Consider the following 19,738-nt stretch of genomic DNA (forward strand, 5'->3'; position numbering starts at 1 on the left):
TCCCACAACATCCCAGTTATCTTTAAAGAACTGGCTACTGTAGCCATCAGGGCCAGGAGCCTTAGTCCCTGGAATGGCATACATAGCATTCTTTACCTCCTCAGCAGTCACTGGAGCATTTAAAATAGCACAGTGCCTTTCATTTAAACAAGCTCCTTTTTGCACCAATTTTTTATTGACAGGATGTACAGCTTTTGAGGAACCCAAAAGCTTTTGATAATACTTGGTAAAAGCTTCCTGGATAGACAAAGGATCAGAACATAACTTATTGTCCATATCCCTTATCTGAAAAACCCTATTTTTCGACCTTCTTCTTCTGATGGCAGCATGAAAATACGAAGTATTCTCATCACCAAGTTTCATCCAGTCACACTTGGCCTTCTGGCTAAGAAACAGCAATCTGGCCTTCTTTAACTCATTCACTTCCTTGGCACATTCCTTCTCATTATGACACAACTGGTCATTAAAAGGATCATCTCTTAATAGCTTCTGAAAGTTACTCAAAGCTATTTCAGCAACTTGAGTAAGATTATCAATGTTATCAAAATGCTCTTTATTGAGTTCCTTCAATCCCTTTTTTAAACCTTTCAATTTAGTGACCACCTTAAACATAGGTGTCCCCTGACAGTCCTTTTGCCATCCAGTCCTGACAATATCAGAATACCCAGGTGCCAAAGACCACATGTTAAAAATACTTGAAGTAGTTCCCTCTCCTTTGTTGCTCTACCTCCAAATGAATCAAACATGGGCAGTGATCAAATGTGCCCTCTGGTAAAAAATGAACATACCCATCAGGGAATAAATCATTCCAATCAGCATTACAAAACACCCTGTCAATTCTACTGTAAACTCTAGTATCACTTTCATGCTTATTAGACCAAGTGAAGAAAGATCCCCTAGCACTCAGATCAGCAAGATTACAAGCCTGAATAGCCTGTAACATAGGTTGAATCTCAGCATTAGAAATGGGAGCTCCACCTATTCTCTCATCTCTGGCCATGACTGCATTAAAATCACCACCAACCAGCCAAGGACCAGAGATCATATTATGATAGCTTCTCAGGCTATCCCATAACTTTGTTCTCTCATGAGCATGATTCAAACCATAAACCATGGTCATCCAGAAAAATTTCTTCCTACTTTTATCATGAATTTTAGCATGAATACACTGAACTGTAACATCACAAATGTCCACATCAAAAGAGCTTGGATCCCAAATAAGCCATATCCTCCCTCCCTTATGCAGACTAGTATTTGTGCAAATAGCCCAGTCTGCACACAAATTTATTCTGACTTTATTCCAATTTTGGTTTTTATTTTTGTTTCTAATAAGCCAAACAGTCCTACTTTATTGTGAAGCAAGAATCTCTATATTTCATGTTGCTTAGTAGGGAGATTCATGCCTCTAATGTTCCACATTCCAATCTTATCCATAATCAGAAGCAGTCTTACTAGACTCCCCTTTCTCATGCCTCAGACTTCCTGCTATCCCCAACCTAGACTTATTTAAGGACTGTGACAAGGACTCCATCACAGAGAGCCCATTATAAGAGAAGGTCCTCCTATTTCCTGTATCAGTCCTCATAAGCTTGGTTATGATACGCCTAGGGAATGAGCTTTCCACCAGGGGTGTTTTCTGTACCAGAACAGGAGTCAGCATAGTCTCAGATGCAGAAACAGGATGAACTACCTGCAGCACTGGTTCCTTCTGAGCAGGCTTGGCTTGATTTTGTGGTTTCTGAACAGCCGCAGGCTTAGATTTCTGTTGCTGAATCACCACTGGTTTAGGCTTCCATACTCGTTTCACCACCTGCTTCTCATGTCCTTTCCTACACTGCTCAGCAAGGTGACCCATCCCTTTACAGGCGGTACAACTGAGAGGCAACCAGTCGTAACCCACCCTTAGGGTTTGAGTCTTACCACTTTCATCCAAAAATTTGATAGACTCAGGGAATTTCTGTCCAATTTCCACTTCCACCATAATACGGGCAAACCCTAAGAAGTTCTTATGGAGCGTGGAATCATCACACTTAATGTACTTTCCAACAATCCCAGACAACTTCTTAAGACTTTCAAGCCCCCAGTACTTAACATCCAATCCAAACAATTTCATCCAAATCGGAATTTTCTTAACATCATGCTTAATTAATTCCGTCTCTGGTTTCCATTCATTAACAATTACTGGTTTGTTATCGAACATCAAGTGACCATTGTTCAATACAAACTGTTGTTGAGCCTTAGTTTTAAAGCGAACAAGGAATATGTCGTTAGGTAAGAACGAAATCTTATCCATCCTCTGTCCCTGCCAAACCCTCTTTGCAAACCCCGTAAGAACAGAGCTCGGAGGGTTTGCTCCAAGAATAAAACAATAAACAGAAGTAGACCAGAAATTGACCTCACCAGCGACATCTGCGCGCGTAATTTGAACAAGCTTATCATCCTCAACAGTTTTTTCAACAACATCATCGACTGGAATTTCTTCTTCCTCCAAAATCTCCTCAAAGTCGGATTCAAACTCCTGAGAAGAGAATTGAAGCTGACGTTGATGAGATTTCCCCTTATTAATGGATTTTAATCCATTTGGATCGTGTTTTTGGTTTTTTTTTAGACGAATTCAGCGTATTTTTGTGATGATTTTTTGGGTTTTTTTGGATCTGGCCATTGCTTGATCAAAAAGCAACCTAATTTAGAGGGAATATTCTCTCCCTAACTTTCTCTCTCATCACTACTTCTGTTTGTAAGTAGTATTGTAACCTAAATTTGTGTATTTAAAACCCAAATCACAAAATAAAACATACTCGGTGAAGGTGGTTTTGGGAAAGTTTACTGGGCATTCATCAATAAACCTAATTAAGCAGGTGAATGAACACACGCTCTTTTTTTCTCTAACATGTTTCTGCCAGGAAACAAACAGAACTACAGACATAATAGTCATTATTTTGCTATAGGTTGTTGCAGTAAAGCTGCTAGACAGGAATGGCCTGCAAGGAAATCGAGAGTTACTGTGCTGAAGGGCTTCAGAGGCTTTTGGTGTATGAGTTCATGGTTAAAGGATCCCTTGAGGTTGAGGATCACCTTTTCGGGAGTTGTCGAACCTTCCTGAGTAACCTTAATTGGGAAAAAAATGAGGAAATTACAAGAACAGGGTGAATGAATGAAGTGAGGTACAGAGTATAAAGGAGAGAGAAGAGTGTACGAATATAGTATAAGAGGGTAGAAGGACATTTTCGTCATAAAAATAGGCTTAAAATCAGAAAATTAAAATATTGACGGAATATGTCACCTTAGTGTCAAATTGGGTGCAATTTTTTACCTGAGAACATTTCATTGGAGTAAATTATTAAAAAGTTTTCAAAAGGGAGTAATTTTAGAAAAGTGGTTTCTAAAAGGGAGTAATTATTAAATTACTCTTTATTAAAGTATGAGAATTATAAAAGTTACATTGTCTCAAAATCCAACAAAAGAAATATCCAAATGCTAGCAACAACAAAACAACAACTAATACTCATGACGGGGATAACTAATCCGGCGTGGTGACTCTCCCATGACCGCCATAAGCTCACCAAATGCATCACCTGTCACAATCTGCTCACCGTCCCCAAATGGATGACCACAGATTTTACAAAACAACAACGGGGTCGATTCTACATAATTAAAATAAGACAAGTGCATAAAGTAACCAGCTGATCATCCTCCGTCCCCGGTCTCCCGATCTCACATAGTAACCGACTACACACCGAGGTGTGTAGCCCTGCCAGACTACCCATCGCAACAGGTAGAACACGCCGCCACTGGGGGACCGCAGCCAATCCCAACCAAAATCCCGCTCATCAACGAGCGATAACCCTGTCCCTTAATGTGCACATTCCCTCCCGTGGTGGGTTCCACGGAGGGCGAACTAGGGCGTGAAGCCACTCCCGCAAGTGACTCCACCACAAACATCACAACACCATCACAACCATAACAACACCACCACACTACACTCCAGGGATGATCAGCGAACCACAATCATACACATTACAACAAAGCATCTCAAATCAATTAAGCACAACTGAGTAGGGAAACCCTACCTTTTCGCAATCCGCTACGCTGCAATCAATCATACAAATGCATAACAAATACCACATTGTCACCTACAACAACAATAATCCACAATCAACACACATATGAGGACCAAAGCTTAAATCCCCAAATCACAAATTAGGGCAAAACCCTAAAAGATAACCTATTAGAAGATTACAACGAACTAGAGACTTACCAAATAAATTAAGACAAGATACGGAAGTGTAGACTTGCGACCGATCAATTAGCCTTGAGAATGATTAGGGTGATTAGAGAGAGAAGTGAGCGTCATTTTTTTTTTTGGTAAAAATGATTTAGAAACCGTAAAAGCATAATTTATAATAATCTCTAATCACCTTAACCAAATCACGGAATTAAACCCGTCAGACCGGATACTCGGTCGAGTATAGAGTATACTCGGTCGAGTATTCCACATACTCGGCCGAGTGTTCCTTGGCAATAGCCAAATCAGGATACACGACACCCCTTTCTCGACCTAGTAGGCCATACTCGGCCAAGTACCAGCTTAGGAAAACCGTATTATTATAGTAGTTGCTCACGACTGAAATTGTATGTGACTCAAGATAGGGACGCAATTTGTACGAAGCTGTAACAAGTGCTAAAACGAGTTTTTATAGAGATGTGTACCTGGTCTCTGCAGGTAACAGAGACTTTCTTATATAGTATACTGGTTTCTGCATACCCTCGTGCTCTCGTACCAGTACAGCACTTACAGCCACCTCTGTTACTGACAGATACAAGTACAGTGGTTCTCCCTGTTTTGGCTTGGAGAGAAGAGGAGGAGTGCTTAGGTACTGCTTGAGCTCCCCAAATGCCTTTTCATGCTCATGCGTCCATTCAAACTTCTGGCTCTTCCTCAAGATGTCGTAGAACAATCGACACCTGTCTGAGGACCTTGATATGAACCGGTTTAGATCTGTTACCCGTTCTGTGAGCCTTTGTATATCCTTTAGCTTCTGAGGGAATTCTAACTGGAGTGCTGCTTTGATTTGATCTATGCTGGCCTCTATCCCTCTTTGTGTCACCAAGTACCCCAGGAATTTCCCTGAGGAGACTCCAAAAGTGCATTTCAGGGGGTTCAGCTTCATATGGTATTTTCCGAGGATCGAGAAGGTATTTTCCAGGTGGGACATGTGTTGTTCTGCCTTCTCAGATTTGGCTACCATATCGTCAATGTAGACTTCCATTGTTCTCCCTATCTCCTCCTTAAACATTCTGTTCACCAGGCGCTGATAGGTGGAACCGACATTCTTGAGGCCAAAGGGCATCACCTTGTAGCAGTACAAGCCTCTGTCAGATCTGAAGGCTATTTTCTCCTGATCCTTAGGGTCCATTTTTATCTGGTTGTACCCACTGTAGACGTCAAGGAAGGTAAGTAGTGCATGCCCTGATGTGGCGTCTACCATGAAATCAATGTGCGGCAGGGGGGACGGGTCTTTTGGGCAAGCTTTGTTAAGATCTGTGAAATCAAATCATACTCTCCTCTTGTTGTTCTTCTTGGGTACAACCACAACATTCGAGAGCCATTCTGGGTAGTTAACTTCCCTGATCTTGCCTGCTGCCAGGAGGTTGTCTACCTCCTGGTTTATCACCTCGTTCCTTTCAGGAGCAAATTTCCGCCTTTTCTTCTATACTGGAGGAAAGTTGGGGTCTACATTTAACCGGTGTGTAATTACACTTGGATCTATGCCAATCATGTCGCTATGTGACTAGGTGAAACAATCCATGTTAGTTCGTAGAAATTCAATTATCTGCTCACGGATGTTATCCGCCCAATCAGCTCCCACCAGCATTGTTCTTGCTGGAAACTGTGGGTCCAGAACTACTTCGTCGAGTTCCTCCTGGGGAGGTGCGATATAGTCCATCTGGACGCACAGTTTCTGTAATTGCTATGCTGGACCAGCTGTAGTGGGTTTCAGAGCATTTTTGTAGCAATCCCGAGCAATATTTTGATCTCCCCATATCTCCTGTACCCCCCCAGGGTGTAGGGAACTTCAGGCTCTGATGGTATGTTGATGGTACCACTTTTATTTCATGAATCCAAGGCCTGCCAAGTATCACGTTATAAGTTGACGGACCATCAATGACCAAGTACCGTACCTGTTTGTTCATACCCCCGGCAAAGGTAGGAATCACTATTTCTCCAAGGGACTGCTTAGCTTCTCCGCTGAAGCCTACCAAGGGTACTGCCTTCTGTACCAGGTCTTTCTCACTGAACCCCATGGTCTTTAAGGTTTCCAGCATTATGAGTTTCACGGAGCTTCCTGTAAATACCAATATCTTTTTAACAAGGCAGTTCCCTATGGAAAGTGTAATTATCAAGGTGTCATGGTGGTGTTCTGCCTCATCGGGTATGTCTGTCTCATCGAATGAGATTGCTGATAGATCCTGTCTGCTGACCCTGAGGGAGAACTCTGGTTTATCTCCTTTAGTCTCGGTTGCATGGCGCTATGCTGTTGAATAAGTGAGACCACATATTTCCGATCCTCCTGTGATGACGCTCACGGCCTTTGATTAAGGTGGAGGTGGGGATGGTTTGGCCTGATCAGTAGTATTGACCTTTCCAGATTTCGCTCCCTTAGGGAGCAGGTGATCCAAGCATCCAGCACTGTAGAGGTGCTTTACTTCCTTTTGTAGTACTACACAATCTTCCGTATTGTGGCCAATATCGTTGTGGTATTCACACCTTTTGCTGGCATCTCTTCTGTCGTTCTCTCTGGGGGTAGGCTTCTTGGGCCACCTGGCCCTCTGCCCCAGCTCCCTGATTGCCTTTAATACTCTAGCGAGTCCAGTGGTGAACCCATACTCGCTGAGCTTAGGTGGAGCCTCGGTGCTTTTTGTTTCTCCTGAGACTTTGTTCATTGTGTTCTTGCTGTAGGGTTTGGCTCTTTCGTTCTTCTTCTCCGTTGTGATTTTTCTGCTGGACGACTCTGTTCTGTACTGGTCCCTTCTATCCTCATCCTCCTCTAGGGGATAAACAGCCTCTGCCATTTGATTGACTTCCTCAAAGGTGGCACATGGGTGCTTGGTGAGATCCTTGTACAAATCAGAGTCGCGATGCAGTCCCCTTCTGAAGGCATTGACTGCTGTTGTAGGGTCGCACCTAGGGATGGATATTTTTTCCACATTGAATCTGGGGAAATAATCCCTGGTGGACTCCTCGAACCTCTGGACGATCCGGTATAGATCACTGGATAATTTTTCTAGCTTGCGACTGCTGGCGAACTGTTGATTAAAAACGTTCACTAACCCCGCGAAGCTGGAAATAGACTTGTTGGGAAGGTTAACGATGTTGGGATTCAATAATCTCATATGTTAACATATTCATAGTATGATGATTTAATTATTCATAAAATTCAAATGGATCTTATGCATGTAAAACTATTACAAAGTATAAGAAGAAAAATCAATTCTTACATTGATGATTTCGGATAAATGGGCACTAGTAACTTCACCTTCTTACTAGATCTTGAGCTTTCCAAAATGGAAGAATAAGATTCAAGTTTAGAATCTCTCTTAAGGAATTATACCCAAGGAATACCTTTAATAATTTTAATTAATGTAGGACTAGTATTAATTAAAACAAGCTTAAATTTGACACAAAAATAGTGATTTTTGTCCTCTCTTATTCGGTTAAGAGGAGAGGAAATTATGAGTTTTCTTTCTCTAAAAATATTTCACAAAATGTAGAGAGTTGTTATTTTCTAACACAAGAAAATAATACATAGAGGTAGTGAATAATTATATGAAAAACTTTGGCCATTTTTCATGCTCAAAACAGGTGGGGGGGGGGGGGGGAGAGTAATTGAGGCCAATGCATGCACAAATTGCTCTTCTCAAACGCAATAGGGTTGCATGGCTACATGTAGAGTATAATCATTGTGTTTCCCTTATTAAAATAATCAACACAATTTAACCTCTAATACTCCCTCCATTTTCGGCACACACACATAAAATGGAAGGTCCATTTTATTTTGTCATTTGTCAATTTTGTCATGTGTCACATGTTACATGACATGTTACACTATAATGTATTTTTAACATATTAAAAAATCAACATATTAATAAAATATGTCACATATAAAATTTAATTAGTAATTCTTGATTACTTGTACCAAAATGGTTTATCGAATTATAAATTACAACGACTTGTATTTATAATAAATTATTCAACCTGTTTCAATTGTTTCGTAAACAATAATTTAATCTAAGTAATAAAACAATTTGATTACTTAGACCGCATCTAATTTAATCGAATTACAATGAGACACGTTAATTTTACTCACAAATTATCCGTCAATTTTAAGCAATTTAATTAACTCGTATTGGCATACGATTAATAAAATAATCAATTAAGAGTATTACCCTATAGGTATGACCTCAGGGTATCAACTGATCACCACCGTCGCACGACAGTAATGTCAAACTCTAGTCAGCCAATCATTACCGATATGTGTGGACCAGTTGACTGTAAAATATTACTTTCCCTCATGTATTCTTAAATATGAGATTTAAACATGTGATCATCATGATCGACAATTGCGATCGCATTATTATCGGGGACACTTACTCGAGAGGTTAGTCCTCATGTGCTCAAATTGTTGGAGCATGTCGAGACATTGAAGATTCAAAAGGTTGAAATTCCCAAAGAACTCATTGTTGATAGAATTCTTCATTCCTTAAGCAAAGTCAAAGCATATGTGCAATTCTGGGTGAATTTCAATATGCAAGACAAGGATGTGTCCCTTGAAGAGTTGCACAAGCTACTTGTGCAAGCCGAAAGGGACATGGGGCTAAATGCTAGCTCCCCTAAGGATGTGCTCAATATAAGCAATAAGAGCATGGGAACCTTCAAGAAGAGTGGCAAAAAGGGCAAGAGGCAAGCTCCCATGAAAACCAAGGCTAGGACTTTTGAAGCTAGCACTTCCAAACCCACGAAGGGTCGCCTTGACAAGTGCCATTATTGTAATGGCATTGGACATTGGAAGAGGAATTGTTACAAATATCTTGGTGACATCAAATCTAGAAACATCACTTTAGTAGGTAAATGACTATCCCTTCTTTTATGTTTCTAATTCAACTTTAGTATTTTGATACAAGTTGTGATAATGTATCCCCTTTTTATTGTAATTAGGTCCTCGTCCAAGCAACAACAAGGGCAAGGAAAAGCAAGCTTGAGAGATCGTGAGGGAGCTAGGAGTAGCCACCCATGAAGCTTGGCTTTGTTTGTTGTCTTTATTATCATGTTGTTTTTTTTTTTTGAATTTCTAGAACTATTTCAATTTCCTTGTTAAACATGGAAATTTGTTTTGATCCTTTGAACAATGGTTGTAATTTTGGATTAATAGTGACTTGGTTTGCAACCCAAGTCACTACGTTTATCGTATTTTAATTGTTCTAAAATTCATCTTTATATGCTTGACATAGAAATATATGAATATCTACTTAAAATTGATCCAATAGACAATTATAATGATAGATTCATTATATGTCCATAAACTCGAAGTTTGTGTATGATCAATTATGAAGTGATATTGAGTTAATGAACTCACTTAAGGGAAACTTAATTACCTAAATACACCCATTAAATCTTTATTAATAAGCATATATGATTTCTCTCTTTCTTCACCAAAACATCATTTGTGTCACGAAAGTTATCTTTTGAATAATTAGGGTATTTATTCTAAAGATAGAGTGGGAGAAATAGTAAGACATAAAGAATGCTTTGAGCTTTGTATACCTATGATTTGTATACCTTGAGTAGATGAGATCTGTATAAGAGACAATAATTTGTATACATTTCTAGTCATAGTAACTACGTGAGGACACCAAAAGAAGATGTTCTTAAGGTAACTACGTGAGGATACCAAAAGAAGACGTTCTTAAGGTAACTACGTAAGGAAATCAAAAGAAGTTGTTCTACTACGTGAGGAGACCAAAAGAAGATGTTCTTAAGGAAACTACGTGAACAGACCAAAAGAAAGTACTTAAAGGAACATGACTAATGAAAAGACTTAACATAAAGATTCAACGTTAATGCTTACTTAAGAGCCTAATGAAACAAAATGCATCCTTGAATATAAATGAGATTTATGATTAAGAGTTGCATAAAAAGATATATCGATGTCTATAATAGCTAAGTTAATTGTTAACCATGCTAGAGTCATTGCTAAACTTCATGAAAATGGACAAGTTGTACCTCTTTCCGAAATGAGTATTTTTAGAGGGACGTATGAACTCCATGTTGAATTTTACTTTTAGTAATGACATTGCTTCGCTTCATTTTTAAGAATGAATAAGTAAGAGATTAAAATCTCCTTCCATTGTTATAGATCAAAACCTCTTTCCAAATGGGTATTTTGAAAGGATATGTTGATAACATATGTGGTTTTATCATAACAACCTAGCAAAGCAAAATGATTTCAATTCATGAAATGTTTCGATTGAGTGGTCAAACGCGAAACATGTGGAATTGAGTGGGAATTTGGAAATTTCATGTGCAGACATGAGATTATAGTGGGAGTAATCATCCTCCATGAATTTTAAAACTTATTACTCATTGAGAATGACGAGCATATACTATCTTTGATAAAGAAGCACTTAAGTTTTCAATTATGGATGAATATGGACTAAGATGAATCCAACTAAAACATGGGATGTTGGATTGGCATTAAGATGCGCACATCAAATCAACAAGATACGTAGGTTATTCATATCGATGAAGATGGAATTACCATGAGTAGGTCATGATCATTCATTGAACCTAAGAACTGTTGACTACATGATTTAAATGAATAATGTTTCCGCCATTAGAATAATCATGCACATGTCCTAAATAAATCATATACTTAGAGCATGATGAGTCATTGGTAAGCCATATAAGAATCGTCATGAACTCTCGAGGAGAACTAATGAGCCATTCTTGAGTTTGGAAGAACACTTAGTTGTGTGATAAGAAGTTACACATGCTACAGTTTCCAAACACATAAGGATTTATGAAGATCCTTATTCAATTACGATAAGAGAGAAATAAGTATTTGGAAGGATACTTAGTTGTGGTATGAAGTTACACAAAACTAGTATTTTCTAAAATGCAAGGATTTGTGAGAAGTCCTAGACTAATCATCTTGACAATTGTTGTAGGACCCTACAAAACATATACCTAGTGCATTGTGAGTTGGTGGAACACTTGACTAGTGAATGTTGTATCATCCATCATAATCCAAATCGTTGGTTATGTGATAACAACACAAGGGTTTCTTACAAGTTTAAAGACCCAAGGTCTGGTTTGATGACTAGACATGTGCTTGGTGAGATTCATGCTGTGTGAGACAACATGAAAATAAAGGAAATCGCAATTCGAAAGGTTGAGCACGTGGACACATGATGCGTTAAACTTTCATTACATCAATAAGTGTTAACACACTTGTAAGACATATAGTAGTAATATGGTATTGACTACTCAAATGAAATGTCTACAATTATCGTTTGAGTTATCATTAACTCATTTTGTACTTTGTTACATCCAAACGGGTTGTAGAGACAATATTGAACCCCGTTAAAGTGAACCCGGATTAACTTGGTAATCGCCTATAGTCACTTGTATGAGGTGACGTCTCGAAGTGACTAGAGTGTGATGCGATTGATGGCAAGTTCAAGTGTCATAGAGTCATATGAGATGACTAGTCAATCACATAGTGTAACACCCCCATTTATTTAAGGGCCTGAACTAGGACTCCTCAGATAAATGACGGTGTTACCATCTCGGAAACCCGAGGTAGTAGATACAAAGGAAAGAAACACAGTACTTTATTAAAAATGTTTATAGTGAGATTACAACTGGAATAAAACAAAGTCTCCAAAAATATGACCAAAAGATACAGTCTGATAAAGCTACTAATAAGACCAAGGTGGGCTAGGCACTAAGTCCGTCATCCAAACTCTCTTCCCAGCCAGCTCCCATCGGTCTCAAAATACTGTCAATCGCTCCCCAATAATTGGATCATCACAGCGCGTACACGAATACACAGGGTCAGCCGCGAAGCTGAGTAGGGAAAACAATTGAACAACAAAATATGATATGCATGATCCTCCGTCACCTCCATCTCCATCTCAACTCATATCTCATATCTCATTTCTCATATCTCATAACCCGGACAACCCAGCCATACCGATCCCCGGTAGACTATATATATCGACCGTAGCCGATCTGCCAGCTCGCAGCTGAGGACACCAGGGCAAGTCCTGCAGAACCCGCCTGGGCCTTATCACAATCCACATCGTATCTCAACATCGTCACTCCTACACCATCCTCCAACTCCAATGCATATGAAATGCTCAACAGTAATAATGCAACACAATGTGTATATTAATGAATGAAATCATGCCAGCTATCAAAAGATTGGAATAACATACTCAACACTAACAGATTGATCAACCCCACCTCATTACATGAAACATAACATCAATCACAACCACGAACAAGTCAACGATCTCAGCTTGGTCATATGGAACACAAACAAGTCAACTCAATTCCATAATACGGTAAGGAGTCAAGTGTGTTTCCCCTACCTCAAAGTGCCAGCGAATCCAACTAAGCAGTTAAGCAGTCCAGAAATAAGGCAATGAATTTGATTATCGATCCTTCACGAGTCCGCCACCTAAAACCATTATAATATTTATTATTATTAACTACTAAATATAGAATTTCCCAAAAAAGAAACTTTCCCGAAATAGTAACTTTTCTCTTTTAACAAACCCGACTCAAAACCCGCCTCTAAATATTTTAAATAACTCGGGAACTAATTTAAATAAATTATGAATAAGACCAAATAACGAATAATAACGATCAAACTCATGGAAAACCCGTTTCGAAAACACAACAGCCCGTCATCAACCCTACCCCCTTCACACGCACACGCACCCACACTCCTCACGCGCCACCTATCCCACCGCGACAACCACGGACTGCTCCCCACTTCGACCCCACCACCAACAACCACCACCCCGGTCGATCATTGCCGCCGGCGAGTCGAACAGGGCGGCATCCGCCCGGTTCACCGCCAAGCCCCACCAAACACCCCTGTTTATCTCCTACCACCACCGCAACCAAGAACCACCCCCGCCACATAACCACCATCCAACTCGCCGTCACCCACGAACCTAAACACCGTGGCACCACCATTTCGACCTCCCCCGAGTCCACGGTGGTGCCACCCCAAACCTAGCCGTCTAAAAACTTTGAAACCGTAACCAAAACCCGTTTTGCCCCCTCCATCGATACCGCCTGTTTCTGCCACCCTAATCACCTACAACCACCCCAAAAACCACCAAGCTACTCGCCACTCACCACACTACTCCTATATCCCGTCAACCACCACCACCAGCGCCTGTCTAAGACACACAACCGCATCCAAAACCCGACGTAAATATGAAACAAATGGAGAAGGTTGTCTCTTACCTTTTCCTGCCGCCACAATGACCACCAGGGTCGTCTATGGTCGATGACAACCACCCTAAGGTCTTCCTTGCTGCGCCGTCGACACCCACTCTCTCTCTCTCCCTCTCGTTTTGCGTGCAGGTTGAGGTCGAAGCTGATGAAGAAGGGAGGCGGGTGAGGTGTGTGTCGTGTATTGCTAGGGTAAAAACATTAGGTTAAAACTTAGGTTAGAACATGATGTTGGGTGTTGGGTTAATTGGGTTAAACATGATATTGGGTAAACCCAAATGGGTCGAGGGTAAATGGTTTAGCTCACGTCTCGAATACCATATAAACCCGTCTCAAATAACTTATGCAACAACTCGCTTTTACGATATCAACACGACTAAACAATTAACTCAACTCAACTATTATCCCGACATAATTAGTAAAATAATATATATAATAATATCCGTTTAATTAATTATATTATATAAAATACGGGGTATTACAGTCTTCCCCCCTTAAAATGAACTTCGTCCTGAAGTTCGCTCATCTACTAAACCTCCAAGTACCACCGTGGTTACCAAAACAGATTTCCTAGTACCAGAACTCATGAACTTAAGCGGGTGAAACGGTATGTTACATTCTACCCTCCTAAAAAGAAAGTTACGTCCCGGAACTTACTTCATGCAAATCTATCACCACTCATGAACTCGTGCAACTATCGGAGCGCCATAACAGCAGCAGTTTAATTACACAACATAGAGAACTCATTTGTATGGGTACCACGCAACGAAACATCAGCGAAACATCAGCTTGAACAAACTACGATCTACAACTTGATCAAAACCACAATCTATACACAAGTGGAACATAAACCTTAAGATTTTACAATCCTACCCAACTAAAAACATGGTTACGTCCTCGTAACCTCTTCTCAACTTCCATATTCCAATGTAACAAAACACTGTCAACAACATGTAATCGGAAAAGAACACATGACCAAAAGATTGCGCAGTAACATTAAAGTTGAAAACAAGGTTTTATTATGAAATTAACTGATTGTCAACAAGTATCACTTATTACTTAGTTCATGCTTGACTTAAAACACAACGTCGAACTAAAAGAACAACAAGAAGGAACCAAAGGTTTACACGGTTTCACAACAGACCGATCATGGTGTTACTAGCCCTAACCTAACGGTCCTTAGGTCGCGCTTCCTCTCGTTTTTTCGGTGACTTCTATGTCATTCCCTTTCGGTTCACCTCTTCCCCGAAGTCCGGCATGGGTGGTTCGGTCGTATTTTCGGCATCGGTACATTAGCGTAAAATTCGTGTCTCGGTCGCCCGCTATAAAGTCAAAGGTATGCTCGGGCGGGTATTTGGCCCCGCCGCAGTAATTGGGGTCACGGAATAGCCTCATGCAATGGGTGGTCAACTCTCTCATATAAAATCGTTTCTTTGTCCTTTAGTATGCCGAGTCGGGAATAGAATCGATAAGGGTATACGCTCTTAATCGAGTATTAGTTAAATACTCGGGGTGCCCATTATGGCCATACATGTCCATGGCGTGCAAAGTCTCTCACAATGCTCATTAAAGTCGGCATCAAGTGACATGTAACAGTCTTGCGGGTGTACATTGTAGGGATCCATCCTACAAAATGGAAGGTTAACAAATTTAGACACAAGGGTGTTAAGACAAGGGATTCATCCTCGAGGTTTAAGTGTGCGAAAGATATATAACAAGTTTTCGGGTAATCGTTGTAATACCAGGGTTTTGGTCAACTCAAGATCATCACAATTCGCATTATCTACCAGAGAACAATCATTTTAGAAATATCAATTGCAAGAATACACGTAAACCAAAGATACAATCTACATTGACCCCACCAAATTCCACTCCCAAGTCAAAACTGTTACCAATTCCGAATAATTGAACAATCTGCTACTAATAAATCACCAGGAGTATTAAAACATGCGGTACATGAGCATTACTTAAACACCTCGAAACCATAGAAAACATAACACGTAATCAAAACCTTTTTACTCATCAGACATACAACACGAATTGGCCAACTTGTTTGATATAAATTCTGAAACATATTCGCTAATAAAAGTAACAACATATGATCCATGCCAACACAACATTACTTCCATATCACACATGTGTTTGACATCATAGCAACCATATCGTTCAATTGTGTCCAGCAACTTAGTACCACTCATTTTCAGCAAAACAAACGATATCGCATAAATAGTTTAAACATACATTCACCATCGTATACTTTGTAGAATTCTAGCTATAGTAAAAGATTAGCAACTTGGAAACTTCACTGATTTGCACGACTTAAATACTTAGGCAACCCGTAGACTCAATTAAGTGTAACTATAACGACTATCATTTAAACCAATGCATATCATGTGAATCATAAAAGGGTTATCCTATTATAATTGTCAACATAGTTATCATAACAATCTTCATGTTAATATAATTGATAGTAACGACACGAGAATATAAATATGCCAATTGTCGTGTTATATCAAACAGTTTCCTTTATATCATACCCATGCATTTGCAAGAATCACTTTAGTACTTTACGACATTGTAATAACGAACATATTCAATAACAAGAATAACAACACTGTTTATTATCATGTTATAGGTTTTAGGTTCAACTGAAATAATTTAATGCAATGAAAGCAATAAGTATAACTATAGGCACACAGACTCACATAAAGGACCTTAGGACTCAGATGACATCCTACATGTGGGAACATTTAGACATAACCATTACTACCGTTCATGTGTAAATATTTAACATCATTATTGTAAATATTCATGCGAGTACAAGATTTAACGCCACCAAATTTACCAAGATATGATAATATAGTTTTATATTTATGTATACCCGACCACTATACGAATATGATGAACAACAGAGGTATTACAACATGCCACAAAATATGCAAACAACTGGACTCGTACAAACATTTCACCCTCGATTAAGAATCAAATTAAGCTATCCAATTTTACTCATGCTATCATGCCAACAATGTTACCAACTAAGTTTTAATTTTATCACTTGTTAAGATATATAACTACTGAACATGCGTGCTACTATCATCATGTAAAACATTATAATTTCACATTACTAAGGCTCATTAATTAATCAAACAACTGTATGAAAACTTAACATAGAACGTACATTTCTGTGTCATGATTCACGTTGTAACTTTCAAAATCACGAATAAACAGCCGTTCAACGAAAACTTGAGTTACATTACTTTTCATAACATACAGAGAGTTAATAGTTCGTGATAAAAAGAAGGAGGTCGAAAGTTCAGGAATTCAATTTTTAAAGAATTTTACAACTCAGTTGGTCCAAACAAGTATGTGACAGCAATTGGTCCGAAACTTGGGTCAGTTTGCAAAGCTTACCATTTAATATAGAGACATCAAGAATTTTCGTGGCTTATCAATTTGAAAACGTGTGCGAAACCTCTAGTCAATGGAGTTGGAATTATGCAAAAATCATTTACACAAATTAAATGAGGATTTTTACAAAAACGTTGGTCAAAACATCACTGCACAGGAACTTCCCGACCACAGCCCACTAAAACATTTATTACTCTTAATCCGTATACCCTATAAGCATGAAACCAACGCCAAACGAACACTAACTCACGAGGCTATTTCTCATAAAATTTTCATCCATAGAAAATTAACAGAAAGGAAATGACAGCAAGATCAATTACAGCGTAAAATCAAACAAAACGGATTTCAACACTAATCATTCATTTTCCATGTTCCACCCTCTTACAACCCTACTATCGACACTAACTCATCCTAACTTAAATCTCGCACTTTTGTATATACGTAAACATCTACCCCATAGAAATCCTTTCGCATTCCGACCTACCCCTTACATCTAATCACGTTTGCTACGACTAGAAACAAGCAATTCAATGGTGTCTCTCATTACCATCACGATACTATACTAGCATGGCTTCGGGGTCACATAACCGCATATCACTAGACATATTAGTACTATCAACACATCATTCAACATCCAACTAGGTAACTATCATCGACTCGCAATTATTTTCATACTCACGGCTACCACAACATTTCACTGGTTATTAACCTGGACTCGAAAATTTTATTCCTCATTTCCACAACATCATATGCTCACGTCATCATTCATACAAAATACTTACCGTAGCGTTGTCTGCGCAGGTGGTTAGAATATATGGGTCTCAAGGTATACTGACAACTCGATTATGCAATAATCGGTGTATCAACCAGATTAACACTTAGGCAACGATATATGAATTTCATGCTCAACCTCATGCAACTTTGCTACCTTTTCTCTCATATACACTCAGGGTTTCCGGGTCAACCGAGAGGGCGCTGGTTCGGTGTGAGGGGGCCCCTAACTCATACCTTACCTTAGTGTGCCCCTAACAGTTCTATCCCGGGGTTCATTTTATTTAGACTCTTCCTATGTTCATTGGATTCATTGGTTTAGGCCTGAGGATCGTTCGCTCTGATACCACTTTGTAACACCCCCATTTATTTAAGGGCCTGAACTAGGACTCCTCGGATAAATGATGGTGTTACCATCTCGGAAACCCGAGGTAGTAGATACAAAGGAAAGAAACACAATACTTTATTAAAAATGTTTATAGTGAGATTACAATCGGAATAAAACAAAGTCTCCAAAAATATGACCAAAAGATACGATCGATAAAGCTACTAATAAGACCAAGGTGGGCTAGGCACTAAGTCCGTCATCCAAACTCTCTTCCCGGCCCAGCTCCCATCGGTCTCGAAATACTGTCAATCTGCTCCCAATAATTGGATCATCACAGGCGTACACGAATACACAGGGTCAGCCGCGAAGCTGAGTAGGGAAAACAATTGAACAACAAAATATGATATGCATGATCCTCCGTCACCTCCATCTCCATCTCAACTCATATCTCATATCTCATTTCTCATATCTCATAACCCGGACAACTTGACCATACCGATCCCCGGTAGACTATATATATCGACCGTAGCCGATCTGCCAGCTCGCAGCTGAGGACACCAGGGCAAGTCCTGCAGAACCCGCCTGGGCCTTATCACAATCCACATCGTATCTCAACATCGTCACTCCTACACCATCCTCCAACTCCAATGCATATGAAATGCTCAACAGTAATAATGCAACACAATGTGTATATTAATGAATGAAATCATGCCAGCTATCAAAAGATTGGAATAACATACTCAACACTAACAGTTCGGTCAACCCCACCTCATTACATGAAACATAACATCAATCATAACCACGAACAAGTCAACGATCTCAGCTTGGTCATATGGAACACAAACAAGTCAACTCAATTCCATAATACGGTAAGGAGTCAAGTGTGTTTCCCCTACCTCAAAGTGCCCGCGAATCCAACTAAGCGATTAAGCGGTCCGAGAAATAAGGCAATGAATTTGATTATCGATCCTTCACGAGTCCGCCACCTAAAACCATTATAATATTTATTATTATTAACTACTAAATATAGAATTTCCCAAAATAGAAACTTTCCTGAAATAGTAACTTTTCTCTTTTAACAAACCCGACTCAAAACCCGCCTCTAATTATTTTAAATAACTCGGGAACTAATTTAAATAAATTATGAATAAGACCAAATAACGAATTATAACGATCAAACTCATGGAAAACCCGTTTCGAAAACACAATGCCCGTCATCAACCCTACCCCCTTCACACGCACCCACACTCCTCACGCGCCACCTATCCCACCGCGACAACCACCGAGACTGCTCCCCACTTCGACCCCACCACCAACAACCACCACCAGCTGGTCGACCGCCGCCGCGAGTCGAACCGTGGCGGCATCCGCCCGGTTCACCGCCAAGCCCCACCAAACACCCCTGTTTATCTCCTACCACCACCGCAACCAAAGAACCACCCCCGCCACATAACCACCATCCAACTCGCCGTCGCCCCACGAACCTAAACACCGTGGCACCACCATTTCGACCTCCCCGAGTCCACGGTGGTGCCACCCCAAACCTAGCCGTCTAAAACTCTTTGAAACCGTAACCAAAACCCGTTTTGCCCCCTCCATCGATACCGCCTTTGTTTTCGCCACCCTAATCACCTACAACCACCCCAACAACCACCAAGCTACTCGCCACTCACCACACTACTCCTATATCCCGTCAACCA

At 40.0% G+C, this 19,738-nt stretch overlaps 2 protein-coding genes across 2 annotated transcripts; both read right to left on the bottom strand.

The window, feature by feature from the left end:
- Nucleotides 1-685: 685 nt before the first annotated feature.
- LOC141600971 (uncharacterized) lies at nucleotides 686-1,114 on the bottom strand. Its single transcript, XM_074421231.1, has one exon. It carries the CDS (start codon nucleotides 1,112-1,114, stop codon nucleotides 686-688), a length of 429 nt encoding a protein of 142 aa, XP_074277332.1.
- A 5,483-nt stretch (nucleotides 1,115-6,597) lies between these two features.
- Nucleotides 6,598-7,395, bottom strand: LOC141600972 (uncharacterized). The gene has a single exon (XM_074421232.1). The coding sequence runs from the start codon at nucleotides 7,393-7,395 to the stop codon at nucleotides 6,598-6,600; it is 798 nt and encodes a 265-aa protein (XP_074277333.1).
- Between the last annotated feature and the right edge of the window lie 12,343 nt (nucleotides 7,396-19,738).

Source organism: Silene latifolia, chromosome 9 (assembly GCF_048544455.1).
Source record: "Silene latifolia isolate original U9 population chromosome 9, ASM4854445v1, whole genome shotgun sequence".
NCBI lineage: Eukaryota > Viridiplantae > Streptophyta > Magnoliopsida > Caryophyllales > Caryophyllaceae > Silene > Silene latifolia.